The sequence below is a fragment of the Lontra canadensis genome, unplaced genomic scaffold (assembly GCF_010015895.1).
Source record: "Lontra canadensis isolate GAN:19392208 unplaced genomic scaffold, GSC_riverotter_1.0 scaffold8, whole genome shotgun sequence".
Classification (NCBI taxonomy): domain Eukaryota; kingdom Metazoa; phylum Chordata; class Mammalia; order Carnivora; family Mustelidae; genus Lontra; species Lontra canadensis.
This window is the reverse complement of record NW_022631002.1, coordinates 3,145,019-3,163,572: the sequence shown is the minus strand read 5'-3', so window position 1 is coordinate 3,163,572 and position 18,554 is coordinate 3,145,019. Positions and strand designations below refer to the sequence as shown.

Below are 18,554 nucleotides of genomic sequence, written 5' to 3'. Positions count from 1 at the left end.
TCTTAAGTTTTATTTGGCTTCTGTTGCTTCAAATACAGAAGAAAAATTATTCTGAGGACAGATTAGAATCATTTAAGATAAGCACGAAGTGAGTTAGGAGCTGGGACTGATTTTTGCCTTTTAAAGACCATCTTAACACAACTCCGTTTTCCCTGTTTTGATTCCACAGGTTTACAAGCTTTCTGGTTGACTGAGAAGCATTACTCTCTGCTCCCATCCAAGTTCCCGTTACCGGCGGCGCTGTTTCTACCCTTAATGATGAAGGTTTCTCAGGCAACAGTGGCATTATTCCCACTGTGTGGTCGTGACAGCTACATGAGCCCAACCGGCTCGGAGCGGCTCTGTTCAAGCCGTGCACACCCAGGCCCAGGACCGGACGACATGAGCCCGATGGGATGAAAACTCACAAACACACACACAAGTATAAGATCTGGGCTTTTTCCTTTTTTTCTTTAAAATGTAGTTCATAAGCCTTAAAAAGTATTCTCTCCAGATTGTAAAAGGTTAGTTAAAACTGTTTAATAGGAACAATCTTGGACAAGCAGAAACAGCTTTGATTTGGAGATCAGAGCAACATACAAGTGGGAAGGACTCCACAGGGACGGTCAGAAGGGACAGTCTGCACCTCTTCTAGACTCTGCATTAAAAAGACGGCTGATGGACAGTCTGCCCTCTGTCAGGGCATGTGCCACCTCAGAAAACTGTCAGCTTTCCACACGGGCTAGGAGAGATCTTATGTACATTTAAAAATAGCTTTCTTCTTCAGTGTAGTGGAAATGCAGAGAGCAGTCACCAAACCCCTCCCTAGCACAGATGCAGAACAGCTTTATTGATCTCTGGGTTTGTCCAGTCATTCCGAATGTCGTCCAGGTGGTTATCGAAATCCACAAGAGTTTCGTAGGACCGGCTGTCCAGGAGTGACGCGGAGATCCTCTGGGCCTCTGGCCAGTCTTCACAGTAATCACTACGAGGTGAAACAGGAGAGATCAGCCTCTCAGTGAAAAACAGGCGGCTTTCCAGCAGAGGAAACAGAAAACCGGCCGCACACACGGTGGTATAAAGGAAAACAATGCGAATGGTAGCAAACACGCAGGTTTCAAACACACAGATGTGTATGCAGACTACGCAGCACGGTTAAGACACGAAAGAGACCCCCTCCAGAGGAAAATCTGGAGATGCTGGAGGGCGGTGGTGATCATAAATGACCAAAGCAAGTGCCTGAGAGTGGCGCCCCGGGGCGGGGAGCAGAAGCCCTGGGAGTAACACTCAGGCTCTCTCAGGAGCCGGGGAGCATGCAGGATCTCTGTAGTTTGTACCCTACCCCGGAGGATGTGCCAACTTAAAAGCAGAAGGCCAGGGCCAGCCTCCTGGGGGCTCCGGGGACCCGGGAACAGCACCCCCCCAGCCCCACGCCGCGCACAGGTCATCGCGAGAAGGTGGCACTCACTAGTGTGGGTCCCTGCACCGCCATCTGTTTTCGTGGTGTTCGTACACGTGGATCGTAGGCACCACGCAGTCCATCGTGAACTTAGTGTTGTCTACCTGTGCACAAGACAGGACGCACTCGTGAACATGGTTAACAAAGAGCCGGCGGCCGGCCCGGCTCTGCAGGGACGCACGCACCCCCGCGGCGCAGACACTGCAAATCTGATGCGTGTGGTCCGAGGCTAACCGTGCGCTACGCAGCACACACGCAGGGCTACAGGGTCTCCACGACAGCGGAGCTTCTGAGTACTACTTCTCTCCCGGCTCGAATCCTGTCTGAACGGAGCCCGTCTAACAAGGCTTTTGATGTCGGCTACTGTCTACCTGACTTCTTCCTTCCCTGTGGGCGGTCGGCTAATTCAGTGGCCCTCGCGCTTGAGCGTGAGTCAGAATCATCTGGAAGCTTATTGAAGCAGCCAGCTGGGACCCGAGCATCTGCACTTCTGACAAGTTTCCAAGCCGCGCTGATGCGGCTGGCACAGAACCCCACTTTGAGAGCCGCTGAGCAGGAGCCCGCCCCGCCGCCGGCCGTGGAGACATGGAGCGAGCCTGGGATTCAGCAAGCCCGGCTCTGCAGCGGGGAGGAGACCACAGAGGGCAGCACTGGGCTGCCGGAGCGCCTGCACAGAAGACGGCTCATGGGCTCAAGCTCCATGTTAGCGAGAGGACAGACACTCAGCAGCCGTCCTGGCAACTGAGACCACCGCACCCAAGAGGGACTCACCATGATGAGAGCCGTATCGCTGAAGCCCTCGGCGATTCTGGAGGCCACCTTTTCTGCGACCTGGTTTGGACTGCAAAAGACGCGGCAGTGAGTGGACTGCGAGCCAGCTTCGGCCGCCTTGCACTATCTCCCCAAGGCGGGGCTCACAGGCACCTCCACTAAGGGCGGCACCCCTCACCTGTGCGCTCATGACCGTCAGAGGTGACCTTGTGCCAAGGAAAGGGAACGCCGTAAGGGCGACGGGAAGCATGGTGCAAAGCACGTCAGTGTGTTCTGGAAGAGGCATCTTTATTCCTTTATTTTTTAAAATTTTAAAAAAGATTTTATTTATTTATTTAACAGACAGAGATCACAAGTAGGCAGAGAGGCAGGCAGAGAGAGAGGAGGAAGCAGGCTCCCCGCTGAGCAGAGAGCCTGCTGGGGGGCTCGATCCCAGGACCCTGAGATCATGACCTCAGCCTAAGGCAGAGGCTTTAACCCACCCAGGCGCCCTGAGGCCTCTTTTCTAAAAAAATATTTATTTATTTATTTATTTATTTATTTATTTATTTATTTATATTTGACAGAGAGAGACACAGCGAAAGAGGGAACACAGCAGGGGGAATAGGAGAGGGAGAAGCAGGCCCCCCACCAAGCAGGGAGTCCGATGCAGGGCTCCATCCTAGGACCCTGGGACCATGACTTGAGCCGAAGGCAGATGCTTAACGACTGAGCCCCTCAGGTGCCCCCAGCAGAGGCACCTTCTAAACAGAAAGCCTCCTGCACCCCACGGAGAGCACCCCTCAAGGCCGCAGCTCCCCGCTGCATGCTCCCACTCTGAGCTCCAGGCTAGACACCTCTTGGACCACCTGTGCCATCGCACACTTGGCGAAGGGACTCTGTCCACCTCTTAACCGTTGGCAATCGAGCCATCTGACTTTTAATTTTGAAAATTCCTAGGCCATTCCAAATCTTCTCCACGCTCACCAGCCCTCCACCACGGGCTCTGGCCCACCCCAACCTCGATAAATGATTTGCTACCTTAAGTCCATTAAGGTGAACCAGACAGGCTCGCACACCATCCCTGTGCTACCCCACGCCCCAGCCATTTTTCTTCTAAGATTTTATTTATTTACTTGACAGAGAGAGAGAGAGAGAGAGAGAGAAAGGAATACGAGCAGGGAAGTGGGAGAGGGAGAAGCACGCTTTGTGCGGAGCAGGGAGCCCAATGCGGAACTCGATCCCAGGACCCCAGGATCATAACCTGAGCCGAAGGCTGAGCCCCCCAGGCGCCCCCCTCCCACCGGCTATTTTTCAATCCATCTCAGGCAGAGGTCTCCTGGCATCCACAGGCCCCTGCATGCACACCTCCGCCTTGGGGGCCTCCTTTATGTTCTCTCCTCCCAGTGGCCCCTGCTCTGGTGCTAAATTTTGAGCCAGTCTTTCTCTTTTTAGGAAAAACATTATTTAACTGGTTCCCTCTAGCCCCTGTCCAATCTCTCTCCTTTCAACCATTTTTTTTTTTTAAAGATTTTATCTATTTATTTGACAGATCACAAGTAGACAGAGAAGCAGGCAGAGAGAGAGGAGGAAGCAGGCTCCCTGCCGAGCAGAGAGCCCGATGTGGGGCTTGATCCCAGGACTCTGGGATCATGACCTGAGCCGAAGGCAGAGGCTTTAACCCACTGAGCCACCCAGGCGCCCCTCAACCATGTTCCTGATTAAACTTTAATATATTAATATTATTAATATATTTTATTGATATACTTTAATAAACTGACAGTCTGGTCCCTTGGCGCCACTTGGTCACCGCACTGTGCAATCTGGCGCCTGCCCCTTACCTTCGAGGGGCAGTACCCTGGAGGCCTGCCCAGCACCCCCACCCTCCCTGGTCACCCAGCTAGAGCCCCCTGCGGCCAGGCCGCCAGCCTGCTCTAGGTTCTGGGATCTGCTACTCGTCTTTGGCCCCTCTCCAGGGCCGTACACCGGCGGGGCTGCAGACCCGCTCCTTGCCTCAGCCTCCTCGGGTCGCCCTGCCATCTGCTGTGTTCAGGTGTTTGCTCCGTACCTGGGTTTCCAAAATTGCTTCCTAACCGGTCTCAATTTCTGGGCTCTTCTTAGTTCATGTATCCTGAAAACTCTCTTTAGATCAATTTTCCTGAAATGAAGCTTCTATCCTGTTCCCTGCCGGCCTCCACTGCTTGTAATGTCTTCAGCCTGGGAGAGCCAGGCCTGTCTCCCTACGGACCTAGCCGCCGCTCCTGCTCACAGACGCAGTCTTGTGCGTCTTTAATTTCGGGGGAGCGGTCTACAGACGGTCTCCCCCACACGCCCCTCCCCTCACTGCCACTGTTCCCTGCCGGGATGCCCTCCCACATCGGTCTCTGCTGACTGCATCGCTTCCCATCTTTCATGCCCAGAAAACACTGTCCTCTGTGGGAGCTCTTGCCACACTGCCCCCAAGGGGGCCCGTTTGTCCTGTCTCTAAACCCGGTTTATTTCTAAAGTGCTTTAACACCTACTCCTCCGCACACAGTTGACTTTTCGTGCATCTTATCTTCCCAGCACAATGAGAGCCTCTGCTTTTTGAAGCAAGGACTGAGCCAAGTATATTTTAACGGCTATAAAAACACATTGATAATTGTGGGTTTACTTAAGGAAACACACTATACAATTATGCAGTGACTGAGCTGGAAAAAAAAAAGGCAGATTAATAGTGTTTTATGAAAAAGAATTATTTTATCTAAGTATTCTATTTTCATGTTCAAAATTGAGAATCTGTAGTGATGTGCTGACTGTAAGTCTACAGGATTAGGAAAAATGAAACAACAAAGCAGCTTCAAAGAGAAAGGGCCCCAGGGGTTCCTGTCCCCCAGGCCACCATGGAAAGGTGTGCAAGAGACAGCAGAGCTACACTGTGTTTCCCAGGAGCCGGGAGGCGCATAGTTCCCGCGGCTCAGACGGCAAAGGCAACAATCAGGACTGGAGCCCACCTATTCTTCCACAAAATGTGGACAACATACACTCCTGTCCCTGGCTCGTTCACACCTCAGGTGCAAAGGGAAAAGAAGTCAGCATTTGCATAAAGCATCTGCCATAAAGAAACTTACAAAACTATCATCCTAACACTTATGATGATTATGGTAGCCAGTGACTTTTATCATGAAAGGTGTCAAGAAACATTCATCAAAAACAAGAACTACCAATTTAGATGCCCAAGAGCTCAAATTTAAGATTTTTAAAAAAGATTTTATTTATTTGAGAGAAAGAGAGAACACGAGCAGGTGTGGGGAGGGACAGAAGGAGAGGGAGCTGAGCAGGGAGCCCAATGTGGGGCTCTATCCCAGGACCCTGGGATCATGACCTGAGCTGAAGATAGATGCTCAACTGACTGAGCCACCCAGGTACCTCCAAAATGAATTCTTTTTTTCTTTTTTCCTTTTTAAAGATTTTATTTATTTATTTGACAGAGAGAGACAAAGTAAGAGAGGAAACAAAGGCAGGGGGAGTGGGAGAGGGAGAAGCAGGCTTCCCGCGGAGCAGGGAGCCTGACTGGGGGTCTATCCCAGGACCCTAGGATCATGACTGAACTGAAGGCAGACACTTAACCAACTAAGCCACCCAGGCACCCCTGAAATGTACTCTTTTGAAAAGAGTTTATAAGATTATAGTTAATAAACTGAAAAAGTATTTGAAAGAACTGCCAATTTTGTCTACATTTTTTGGTATTAAAGCACTTTGTCTCAAATACTGACCTCTCCCAATCCTAACTGCATTCCTAACGTAGGACTGTCACGTTATGACAGTAAGGTCACTACTTTGCTTACTAGGCTGTATCAACTCTGCTCCTGTGAAGCCTCAGCGGTCGAATAAAACTGAGGGCACCTGGAGGCAGAGACTGCTTTGTCCATTTCCCCCTCCCAACTAGCACGAAGCTAGGCATTTGCTTGACCAATCCTGACCGAAAAGCTTTTTACTGAGCATCTAACTTCAGACCAGGGTGCTGTGCCTGGTACTGACATCTACCCACATGATATGCAAATCACAAAGCAAACCCCGCAATTAGGAAGTGCTACAATAAAACTCGACACAATGACCTAGAGTTTAGTAAGCAAGTGAAACTGTTACAAGCACCTTACATTTCTTTTTATAACATAAAAAGCTCACTGACCTTTTTTTAAAAAAACTACGTTTCTTATGCTGTACTTTTCATCTCTGTGACTCATCTGTAGCAGAAGTTTGTACCTCTTAATCCCCTTCACCTATTTTCCCCCGTCCCCCACTCACCTCCCCTCTGGCGACCACTAGGTTGTTCTGTGCAGTTAAGAGTCTTTTTAATTTAATGAATTTCTCATGTCTATTTCAAAGATTTTTATTTATTTTTTATTTTTTAAAAAAGATTTTATTTACTTATTTATTTGACAGATGGAGATCACAAGCAGGCAGACAGGCAGGCAGAAGGAGAGAGGGAAGCAGGCTCCCCACCGAGCAGAGAGCCCGATGTGGGGCTCAATCCCAGGACCCTGGGATCATGACCTGAGCCGAAGGCAGAGGCTTAACCCACTGAGCCACGCAGGCGCCCCTCAAAGGTTTTTATTTTTAAGTAATCTCTACACTCAACATGGGGCCCGAACTCACAACTGTGCATTCCACCGACTGAGCCGGCCAGGCACTCCAAGAACTGTTCTGTTTCTTAGATCCCACATGTAAGGGAAATCACACGGTATTGTCTTTCTCTTGTCTGACTTATTTCACTTAGCTTAATGCCCTGTAGGTCCATCCGTGTTTTGGAAAACGACAGCCAGATCTCCTACTGTTTCACGGCTGAGTCCTAGTCTACGTAAACACACGCTGTGTCTTCCAGGTCCATTCATCTACAGAGGGACACAGGAGCTGCTTCCATGCCTTGGCTGTTATAAACAGTGCTATGACAAACACCGTGGTGTATCTATTTTTCCTAATTAGTGTTTTCATTCTTATCTTCTTTGGTTAATTATCTATTAGTGGAATTAGCGGATCATAGGGTATTTCTATTTTTAACTTTTTGGGACCCTCCGCACTGTTTCCCACAGAGGCTTCATTCCTACCATCAGTGCAGAGGATTTTTCTCCACGTCTTCACCCACGCTTGGTATTTCTTGTGCATTTGACCCTAGCCATTCTGACGGGTGGGAGGTGACATCTCATTGTGGTTTTGATAGGTACTTCCCTGATGATCAGTGGTGCTGACCATCCTGTCTCGAGTCTCTTGTGCTAGCTGCATGTCTTCTTCGGAAAAACATCTATTCAGATCCTCTGTCCATTTTTGTTTGTTTGTTTGTGTGTTGAGTTGTTTAAGTCGTTTATATATTTTGGATACTGACCCCTTATGGGATATATCATTTCCATACATCTTCTCCCACTTACTAGCCTGCCTTTTTGTTCTGATGATGGTTCCCTTTGCCAGGCAAAAGCTTTTTATTTTGGTGTAGTCCCAACAGTTTGTTTGAATGATCCTTTTTTGAAAAAAGTATACACAGGACTAGTAATAGTACCAGCCTGGACTTTGAACCAAGCACGAAGCTAAACATGGTTTATGTTGCTTCACTTTGTCCTCAAGACCAATTTCTGAGGCATGGGCTTTTACTACCATTTCACAGATAGGACCACTGAGGCCCAAGAGGTAAACTAGTAAGTCACCTATGATTTGAATCCAAGTCTAGCTGGTTTTAAGGCTCATGCTATGAGACACTGTTAATCAGCTGATCTATCTATCTATATATAGGTCTCACTTATAAATATAGATGTATATATATTTAAAGATTTTATTTATTTGACAGAGCGCGTGCACACACATACAAGCAGGGGGAGTAGCGGGGAGAGGGAGAAGCAGGTTCCCTGCTGAGCAGGGAGCCCAATGCGAGGCTTGATTCCAGAACTCTGGGATCATGGCCTGAGCTGAAAGCAGACACTTAACCGACTGAGACACCCAGGCGTCCCAATCAACTGATATTTCTAAAAAAAGAGGAAATTTTTAGCCAAGTCTGGTTGAAGAGAGAAGTGAGGGTTTTCTAGGCAGAGGCAAATAGTACTAGTGGAGGAAATTCGTATAATTTCAGCTCCTGAGCTTCCGAGCTGTGTGGCCTTTGTGCAGTGACCATCTCCGGCTACTTTCTTCACCTGAGTGTCCTTGGGAGGGTTAGACAGGACAGCGCCAGTAAATCCTAACACAGCAACGGCCCACACGTCCTGAGGACTGAACCCCTATATCCAGCAGGGACTCACCAGAAGGGACTCTAGGGTGATCGGGCACTCTTGTCCCCCGGCTCATGTTTAATCCCCCTACAGACCTGGTAATGGGCTGTTAGTAGGTAGATAAACAAAGTGATGGGGGAATGCAAAAGCTCCTGAGCAGAGCAGCTGACGGTACCAGAAAAGACTAGAAGTTCCGAGCAGCACGAAAATGCTGTCTGGGTGGGAGAATTCTGGGCTGGGCTAGAATGAGGTCTGAACAGAGGCAGGAAGATGGGAGGAGCGTGAGCCAAAATGAGGCACCCAGGTGAGAGCCATGCACATACATCTGGGGCAACCATGTGAGGTGGGGACTTGGGGAGAAGTGGGCGGAAAGGGAGGCATCACACTTGACAAACTGGTGCCATTACCTCCTGCCTGGTCTCCTCGTCTTTCTGCAAGAGCGGCTAAGAACCGCTCGGTTCAGGGAACCCTCCTTCCAAGGACAGCTCCCCACTGCTTACGAAGTGATGCTCCTACGTCCACCCGGAGTCCACGGCACGCGGCCCCTCTCCGGACGCTCTTCCCTCCTGCTCCTCACACGGGCACCTGACAAGACTCTCCTGGGCATTCAGACGACAGCCCTCCCCGAGGGCTTCTCTGGTGGTCCCAGGGGAGGACTCCCTCCTCATTGCGCTTGCTGTCACAGCCTCTGCACCCGCCTCAGGGCACGTGGCCCTGCGTGGTGGCAGAGTGCTGGGCCGGCAGCATCTTTCATGGTCCCTCCAGCAACCTGAGGGCAAAGGCCAACGGTGTTTAGCTTTTGCCCAGCAGAGCCTGGCCTGGGGTCAGTCTTCCCTGTAGCAAAGACCAGCACCGACAAGGGCCCTGGGCATAGGCTCCGGGTCAGAGATGGAGTCGTCCATGCATGGGAGGCGGATGGCAGCAAACGGAGAAGGGGTCCTAGTGGGAGCGGTGGGTCCCGCGACCACAGAGGCCCCATGTGTGGTCGTCCAAGCAGGGGCTTTAACGGGGCCATGTAGAGCCCAGCACCTCGCTGGCTATCCTGCCTCCCTCCGAGTTCTGCCCCGGGCACCAGCGCCTCATCCTTACCAGCACTTAGGCACCAGCTCACCGTGTATTTCCAAACACACTACCGAGTCCGCCCTCTCGCCCGCACTAAGCAGCTGCGCAGAACTCCAGGTGGGGCTTTGGTCTGGGACCCTCCACTGCAGCCCCTGGACGCCCGGACTCGGGAGTCAGCCGGCGCTATCTAACAACGTGAGGAGAGCAGGAGAGCGCCATGCGGGGGACCTCCTATCTGCTCCTGGCTTCCGGCTGGCGGAAATCCCAGGGAGGTCAGGGTAGTGACTCTTCTGGGGCTTTCCCTAACAGGTCATACACAGCAGGCTGGCTGCAGGCTATGGCCCTAAACCAAGAGGCACTGCTTCCTTTGATGTGGACTTCTTTGCCACACTCCTCCTTCCCTGTCCCTTCGGGCCCGGGGATGGTACCGCCTTCTGTCACACCACTACCCTCCGTGTGCTCATATGGCCAGACCTTAGGTTACAAGCAATGAGGAGCCCTTCCCAAATCATCCGAACTCCAGTGTGGCATCGGTTTTTCCGGTGAGACAGAGACTAAGGCAGAAGCACACCAAGTCCTCAGCCTTGCTCAGTGAGAACCACGTGAAGGAAGCTGCCCCCATTAACATCTTCCTCACAGTATCAGACCCCAAGAGCACCAAATCCAGAAGTTTTTTTTTTTTTTTTTTAAAGATTTTATTTATTTTTTTGTCAGAGAGAGAGAGAGAGCATGAGAGTGAGCACAGGCAGATAGAGTGGCAGGCAGAGGCAGAGCGAGAAGCAGGCTCCCTGCTGAGCAAGCAGCCCGATGTGGGACTCGATCCCAGGACTTTGGGATCATGACCTGAGCCGAAGGCAGCCGCTTAACCAACTGAGCCACCCAGGCGTCCCAAATCCAGAAGTTTTTATTTGTCCCAAAGGGAGCAGTATTCTTTCCTAATGTTCTGCCCTACACCATTCCTAGCTGGGACAGAAATCAGAGGCCCCTGACTGTTGCTTTCATTGCATGAACTCCCTCCAAGCAAAATAAAGAAGATACAAACACAATCCCAAATTAATGTAACTGTTAGGATTTCTGTTATTTGGAATTATCCACATCACAGTTCCTCTCAAATACTAGAAACAAGCACAGAACACGAGGAGGGGTTTTGTTCTCACAGAGCCTACAGAAGGTCAAAAGGCACATCAGAGACTATCTGTCCCACGATCATTCTCTCAGACCACAGGGTTTTTGCACGGACATACCTGGCATCCTTGACTCGTTCGTTAGCTTGATAATAACCGGCAATCACGTAGCTATTATCTTTGCACCATGAATCAATCTGAAAGAGAAACAGAAATCGGGAGGAAAAGATGAGTGACGTTCCCTTAAATGTCACCTCTTAATAAACACGGGAGACCTTGGCCCTACCCCCATAACCCCAATGCTGGGACAAGAGACAGTATAATCTCTGAGTCCTCTTTCCCAGGAGAAAGGTCACACCAGCTTGTCTATGGTCTGTGGGAGGCCACAGAAAACAGGAGAGTGTGGCCTCACCCTCACTGGGGGGATGCGGTGCCCACACACACTGTGCAGGTGTGGCACCGTGGGGGAGGTGGGGCCATCTTTACCCACCTGCTCTTAAGACAGAAAGAATGGAGGCATTCTGGGGCTTGAGCAGCCCTTGTGCTCTTGGGGTCAAGCCTCCACAGATAAGCAAACTAAAGCTAGAGGTGTCCTAAGTTTGCATAGCCACGGAGCAGAACCAGAATGGGGACCTTGGTCTCTTGAAACCAAGTCTTTTTATGTTGTATTTAAATTTCTGTGTTCCTAGCAACAAACCACAGAAACACTTCATGTTAGTGTATGGGGTAAGCGGGTACATGGGTGTGTACACAGGCATGCACAAACACACTCTCTTCCACTCAGCTCCCTGTCAAAGCATTTGTCTGTTTTATAATGCCACTCTTCCCGCATCAGATTTAACTTCCCGCAGGTCTAATGCCATTATTAAAAACAACAAAATGTCATCCTGTTTTTGCCATAATGGAATTTTAATAATATACTGCGATAAATTCTATTCTCATTCTCAGTCTGCAGAAGAGAAAATAAAATTGATCCTCGTTTTTCAGAGCAAATTAACTAGTTAAAAATACTCTTCTTTTTCAAAAAACATGGCTGTATTACTTTTTTTCTCCGATTCTAGTTTGGGGCTCAGGCAAAGTGTTCCCTATGACTAAAAGCAGACTTCACAAGAGGGTTATAGTCCAAGGTTCCCTGGCTCACACAAGGATCAGAATAATAATTCTGGCCTCCTACGAGCTCACCAATTACCATATTGGGTCAAAACCAAGGCTCACTGAACCAATTACATGTTTTGGTCACCCACCCAAAAGATTAGGGCTATGTCTCCAAAATATTTACAATGGCTCTTTCACTGTAACTTTGTTACCAATTACTTCCAAATCACTTGCATTTTGCTTCTATCACCTCTTAAAGGAATGGGTTCCAGAAACTTTCTCTTGCTGCTTACCGTGGCAATTTCTTTCCTTTTCCTCTAAACCTGTCTCTTTGCAGCACCAATGGGCATAGCCTGGCTCTAAAATTTGGCATCTGCCGCATTCCCTGACCTCAAACCCCAAAGATCGGCCTCCCCTTCAGTGTAGCCCTCTCAGCCTTTGCTTCTACTCAAAGACCAGCCTCTTGAGTGTGTCCTCGCTGACCACTTGGGCATCCCTCTCCTGGCTCTCTGGTGAGGCCTGTACCTTTATCCAGAGTCAGAACTAAAGAGAAGTCTAAAATGGGTCAGCATAAGGGCATCTGGGTGGCTCAGTCCGTTAAGCGTGTCTGCCTTCAGTTCAGTTCCTGATCTCAGGGTGCTGGGATCAAGCCCAGCATGGGGCTCTCTGCTCAGCAGGGAGTCTGCTTTTTCCTTTGTGCTCTCTCCCTCTCTCAAATAAACAAAATCTTTAAAATAAATAAATAAATAAACGAGTCAGGAGGACTGATTCCTTCTAGAAGCTCTAGGGGAGAATCCACTCCTTGTCTCGTCCACCCTCTAGAGGTCACCCACATTCCTTGACTGGTGGCCGCATCACTCTGACCTCTGCTTCCTAGTCACATCTCCTTTCTCTGATCCTGCCTTTCCTGCTTCCTTCTAAGAAGGAAGGGGCCCATCATATAATCCAGGTTCATCTCCCTGCCTCAGGGTCCTTATTTTAATCTCATCTGCAAAGTCCCTTTGCCAAGAGAGGTCGCAGAGTCACAGGTTCCGAGCATTAGGATGCAGACATGTTGGGGGGACCACTTCTGGCTGACTGCAGCTACATTTACTCTGCGGACTACTCGCTGCTGCTGCTGCCGTCCTGACCACTCCAGGAGCTATCTTTAGTGAGCACTCCAAGCTGCTCCTAGATCCCTTCCTGGGAGGGAGGTACAGTAGGGACTTGTCCCCCAGCAGAGGCACACGGTACCACCCTGCATCTGTCCTCAGGGAGCACACAAAATACGTGATGTGAAGGTGATTCTTGGGACAAGCATAAGGACCTAACCAATTCCAGCAGAAAAATGGCGTCATGACCTTGAACTTCCAGAACTCTCTGAAGAGACTGCCCCAAAAGCAAACCAGGTCATAAACGCTCTGGCTTGGTTTTAAAACTTTTGAATGATTCAAACAAGGACAACCAAGTTAACTGTAAAGGTGCTTATTTTAGTTTTGTTTTTTTTTAAGGACTTATTTATTTGAGAGACAGTGAGCAAGCGCGCATGAGCAGTGGGAGGGGCAGAGGGAGAGACTCCCCAGGCAGACTCCCCGCTGAGTGTGGAACTGTGGGGCTTGATCCCCTAACCCATGAGATCATGACCTGGGCCGAAACTGAGAGTCAGAGGCTCAATGACTGAGGCACCCAGGTGCCCCTGAAAGATGCTTATGATGGGCATGTACGGCCTGTCCACAGCTGTCCAGACACACGAATGAAAAATGGAAAACACCAAAGGGTGCATGTAGAACTAAGGGCTCCCATCAGGTACCAGAGCCTGCAGAGAGGTTGCGTGAACAAGTTTTTAATTAGATGGAAGCATTTTCTTTGGCGGTTTCAGAAACGAAGCCAGACCTTATTGGGTGAGAGTGACCTGGAGTGTGGTACAAGTCGGTGGCCGGACGGCGACCAGAGTGAGCGGGGGGAGGCAAGGATGGGGTGGGCAGGGCTTGAGGGGCTCCAGAATCCTGCAGAACGCCCAAATGGCTCATTAATGAAAAGCTTTAGTGGATTTGGGGGGCAGCTTGCTCAGTCAAGCCAGTTCATGCCCAAGCGGGACAGGTCACGGCAAAGGAACTGAGCAGCTGTCCCTCTGTTCTCTGTGAATCCATTTTCCATTTTCCCTGCTCTCCTGCCACACATCCTGTGAACGATCCAGACGAAGACCACAGTTCAGGACAGCACCCTGAAACCTGATGTCAACTCACTACAACTGACTGCTACAGGGACTAACTTCACATTTGCTTTGTAGTTTCTTTCACCTTCCAGAGGGGAAGAAGGACACTTCTACCGTGCATAAGCCTGCCACCCTCTGCCCAATGCCTTTCTGGCTTGTTTCATCTCGGGTACACAGGAGAACTACGAAAGGCACTGGGCCCTACTCGTTCATTCCCAGTTCAGCTCTGCACAAAGAAAGCAGCTCCTCTCTGCAAACTTGCCTGCATTTGCACGTGTGACACTGTAATTGCAGAGTACTATTACCTACCTCATACGACTATGCCATCGCCACAAAGCAGGTAAGAGAGAACTGATAAGAGCCACTCGGAGGAGGGAGTCACTCCCACACTTGCCACTTAAAAGCTGAGGGTAACTGTGAGCCTCGCTGTCTGCAGCAAAAAAGCAGGTTTTGGGAGCCTAAGGAGAGGGCTGGCTAGATTCACTGAGAAGAAAAGCTCCTTCTCAAGTGGGAGACTGGTTTTTCTATGGCCCGGGAAGGAGCTGAAGCCATGAAAGAGCTCTGAAGACAACGGGGAGAGGGTGAAGTCAGAGGGAAGAACGGAAAAGAGGACCCGAGCAGCCGTCTCCCTCTCCCTGGCTAGCATGTCAATGTCAATGTTCTGGAGAGAAAACCCGGCTAGGGAAGAGCTAGAGGACAGTAGCCCATGCAAATGAGCACAGAGAAGGCACACAAGGAGGCAGCAGAAAGAATTCTGGGCCGAAATCAAGGTGATCAGGCCAAATGGCAAATAAGAAAGTCATCTCAGAAGAATGTAATCAGAAGCGGCTCCACAGAACTAGGAAATCAACGAGGGAAAAGGACAAAAAGGGATTACAGAAACAGCAGATCTCTGCTAATTTTCCTGCTAACATTTTATGGATTTTTGCTATTAGAAATAATTCCATCACTACCTACGTCAAAGGGTTATAAGGATAAATAACAGGCATAAGTACTTAAAATGAAACGAAAAGCACTCAGAAATGCAAGGATTTTAAGTGGAAAATTATAATGAAAAGCTTTTCAAAGGAATCTAATGCTGCCCTTTGATGGACTGCGTATCAGGTGAGTCTTTCCCACTTACTAAAAATAACTACAATATGAAACTCCCTGAATAGAAAAAAGCCATGAGAATAAAGCCTCACTTGTATAGTTTCATGGGTTTAGAACCTTAGTACAACCCCAAGTGCCGCAGCTGACACTGATAAAGTGCGGCTCCGCACGCGAGATTCTTCACTGCCGTCAGGTTATGGCGCTGCTAAGTCGCACGCTAACGGCACAAACCTAAACACCTTCGCCCAGTAGAAACTTTTCAGAGGGCGCGCCTGGGTGGCTCAGTCGGTTACGTGTCTGACCCTTCATCTCAGCTCAGGTCTTGGTCTCAGGGTTGTGAGTTCAAGCCCTGAGTTGGGCTTCACTTAAAACAAAAACAAAAACAAAAGCTGTTGCAGAGAATCTAGTTTAGACTTAACTTTGCCGGACGGGAGCCTTGAACACTGATGGGCATGTCTGGGGGAAGTGCTGCAAGCTGGGGGTCAGGGCGGAGTGGAGGGACACGGGAGCAAGGCCGAAACAGGGCCTCATGCGGTGCCCCTCTCCCTCCTGACAGCCTGATGGTAGCGGCTATTTCAAGAGTCGCGGCCTCCTCTGGGCATCTTCCCTCCCTGGGTAAGTGGTTTGGGAGGCAGCTCTGCTCCTCGGGGAAAATTCACATAAAGCGACTCCAAGGCAGTTGCCTATAGTTTGTCCGTCTACTTCCCTCCAGGGCTGGGTTTACGTCTTCTAACAGTAACATACGCTCTCACCCCGTGAAGGCTGCTTAAGAATGAAAAGCACTAGTAATACTTTGACGATCCCACGTGAGGCTCAAGTTTGTCTCTAAGATGCTTAGCTACTTCTGATAGGATTTTAAATGGATTTGAAGCAATACACCTCGCCCCTCTGGCTACTCCTGGGCCAGCGGGCCAACTCTTCTTCCGTCCACCCCGCAGAAGCGACCGCTCCCATGTTTCTGCACACAGCTCCCCCTCATTTCACGCGCTGCCCTGTACACCTGCTCTCCCGGCTTCAACGGTCACCGAGAAGCTACCGGTTCTCAGTCTACGTCTCCAACCCCTCACCTTCTAAACTCCAGACCCATTTTCAACGTTCAACACTGGATCATCTTCACCTTCCCTCACTAAACGGCACCACTGTCTTCCAGACACCAAGGTGTCTCCCTTGTCTCCGTCGCGCTTTGTTCACACGTGACTAGTCGCCGAGTCCTGTGGATTCTCCCTCCTGGTCTCTCGCATTTGTCCCGTCTGCACGCACACTGCACTCAGTGTGGGCAGCCTCTGCCTCTGGTCTCCTACGCACTCTGTCTCCTTGCGGCGGCCACCACTGCGGGACGCCAATCCAGCTGTGCCGCTCTCCTCCAGTGGCTTCCCTGTCCTCACGATGGCGCCCCAGCTTCTCCGCGTGATCTGTAAGCTGCTGTGCGATGGACTCCGTCTGCTGCTCACCCCTCTCTGCCCCTGGTCCCTTTACACCGCAGCGCCCCTCCCACCCCACTTTCTCTGGTCTTTGCACACACTGGTCCCTGCGCCTTGAATGCTCTCTCTTCACGTCCCCCTCCCCGCACCCCCCTCCCCGCCCCTGCCATTACCACGGCTGGCCCACCGTGTCACTCCTTGCATGTCCATTTCTCCAGGCAGCCTAGCCCGCCTTCCCGGGTTAGCCGGGGACCTCTCACCACTTTCTGCCTGAACCCACGCACCACTTATTCTTGGTATGTACCCTGCTTCCTGCGAGCTCGCGTGCTTGGCAGGTTTTGTGACCCACAGCCCAGCACAGGCCTGGCACGCGGCTGGAAAACGGAACAATCCCGCATTCACGCTCCTGGAAAATCCAGCTCCCTGCAAATGACCGTGCCTCACACGTCCAAGCCCCCTGCGCAGCCCGAGAACGGAGTGATGGAGGCAGCTGGATGAAAAGACGTGCGTTGTGCCCACGCAGGCCTCAGCCGAGATCTGGTACTGACAGCGCGTCTCTTCAAGGGCTAAAATGACCAACTTCCTCAACACCTACGTCTTACCCATGTCCTCTCCGGAGATTCTATGAGGAAATTCACACCAGGGCTCTGTTTAACAGGCACTCAAAGACGTGCCGGGTAACCTCGGGGCGGACCGTTGGCCCCCGGGGTACTTCCCGCTTCCATGGGTGTCATAACTCGGTTAATCATGAAACCGGTTCATTTCGCACAGACAAAGGAGCTCTGCCTACACCTCAAACTTACTACTTTTTCTATGAACTAACTTTTTTTAGGGTCGTAGCTTACCTTTAAGCGAAAAGTAAACAGTATCAACTCAGGTACTGAGGCAGCTCTGAGGTTACCGGAGGTTTTAACACCGGAGGGTTTAACAACTGGGGGGAACTCGCAAGTGGTGGTTCCTCCGCCGCTCATCAGCCCCCACCCAGGAGCCACTGCCTACAACCCCGCTACCAGCCGGCCGATCCGCACGCTCGAGCTCCCCCTCCGCACCGCAGTAAGGCCGTCCTGGGAGCAGACACCCCAGAGCGCTAGCCAAAAAGGTCTTTCTAATGTCACAGAGAGCCTCTGGCGTTTGAAACCCCGGGTGCCTTCCAGGGGGCGCCCGGCTCCCGATCCCGAGGTGCCGAGTTCAAGCTCCGCGCTGGGGGCAGAGCTAGCTTAAAGCAAGCAAACTTAACCCAAGGGCGCAGCGTGGCTAAGGCACCAGCGGGGACCGGGACATTCTCCGTGCGCGGAGGACGAGCGCCCGCCCCACCAAGGCTACCCTCGTCTAAGGACGTGTCTCGCGTCTGGGGGTGCGGTGTACTGAGGTCCCCAGAACCAGGGCATCCACACCCGCGGCAGACAAGGCACGTGTTCCGGGGCGGAGCGCGGGAAGCAAGCTCCAGCGTCTACGTCCCGACCGCAACGCTGCGGGGCCGCGGCCCCCGTTGGCGGCGGCTTGTTTCTAAGAAGGCCACGGGCTCGAAGAAGTGACCACGACCCGCCCCCTGACGCTCCCCAAAGAGCACCGCCACGGCTCCTGCTCCACCAGCGGCCCCGCGCCGAGCGCTCCCCGCACGCCCGCGCCGCACCCCGACCCTCGCCACCGCGACCGCAGGAGGGGCGCGTCCCGCGGGCGCCGCCCGGAAGCCGCGCTCTTCAGCCGCAGATCCCGGACGGAGGGGAGGCCGCCCGCCCCGCGCTTACCAGGGTAAGGGCCACCTCCAGCATGGGGGCGAGGGCCAAGGTGCCGTGGAAGAGGGGGATACAGTCCACGAAGAGGGTGTGGTGGGCGCCCGGGCCGCTCAGCGGCAGGTGCTCCTTGCGCGGCTTCTGCTTCTCGGCCACCAGCAGTCCGTTGACGGCGCAGTGCGGGTACTTGGCGCCGTGCAGCACCATCTTGCAGTAAGCCTGGGTGGTCAGCTTCACCCCGGGCATGCTGAGCCCGGCCGGGCCCCGGAGGCCCCGGAGCCGGCGGAGGCCTGGATCCCTGCCCGGCCGCGCGGCGCCTCAGCGGAGAAGCGGGACGAGGCGGCGGCTGCCCGGCGCGGCCCCGCGGCCGGCGGAAGCACACACAGGCCCGGCCCGGCTCCTCACACACCGA

The 18,554-nt window shown here is 51.7% G+C and overlaps 1 protein-coding gene across 1 annotated transcript; it reads right to left on the bottom strand.

Moving 5' to 3' along the window:
* Nucleotides 1-424: 424 nt before the first annotated feature.
* On the bottom strand, nucleotides 425-18,535 carry EMC8 (ER membrane protein complex subunit 8). Its single transcript, XM_032853816.1, has 5 exons — nucleotides 18,158-18,535; nucleotides 10,728-10,804; nucleotides 2,210-2,279; nucleotides 1,448-1,542; nucleotides 425-964 (listed from the first exon to the last, which is right to left on the bottom strand). The coding sequence occupies exons 1-5, from the start codon at nucleotides 18,386-18,388 to the stop codon at nucleotides 805-807; spliced, it is 633 nt and encodes a 210-aa protein (XP_032709707.1). The 5' UTR covers nucleotides 18,389-18,535; the 3' UTR covers nucleotides 425-804.
* Nucleotides 18,536-18,554: the final 19 nt, after the last annotated feature.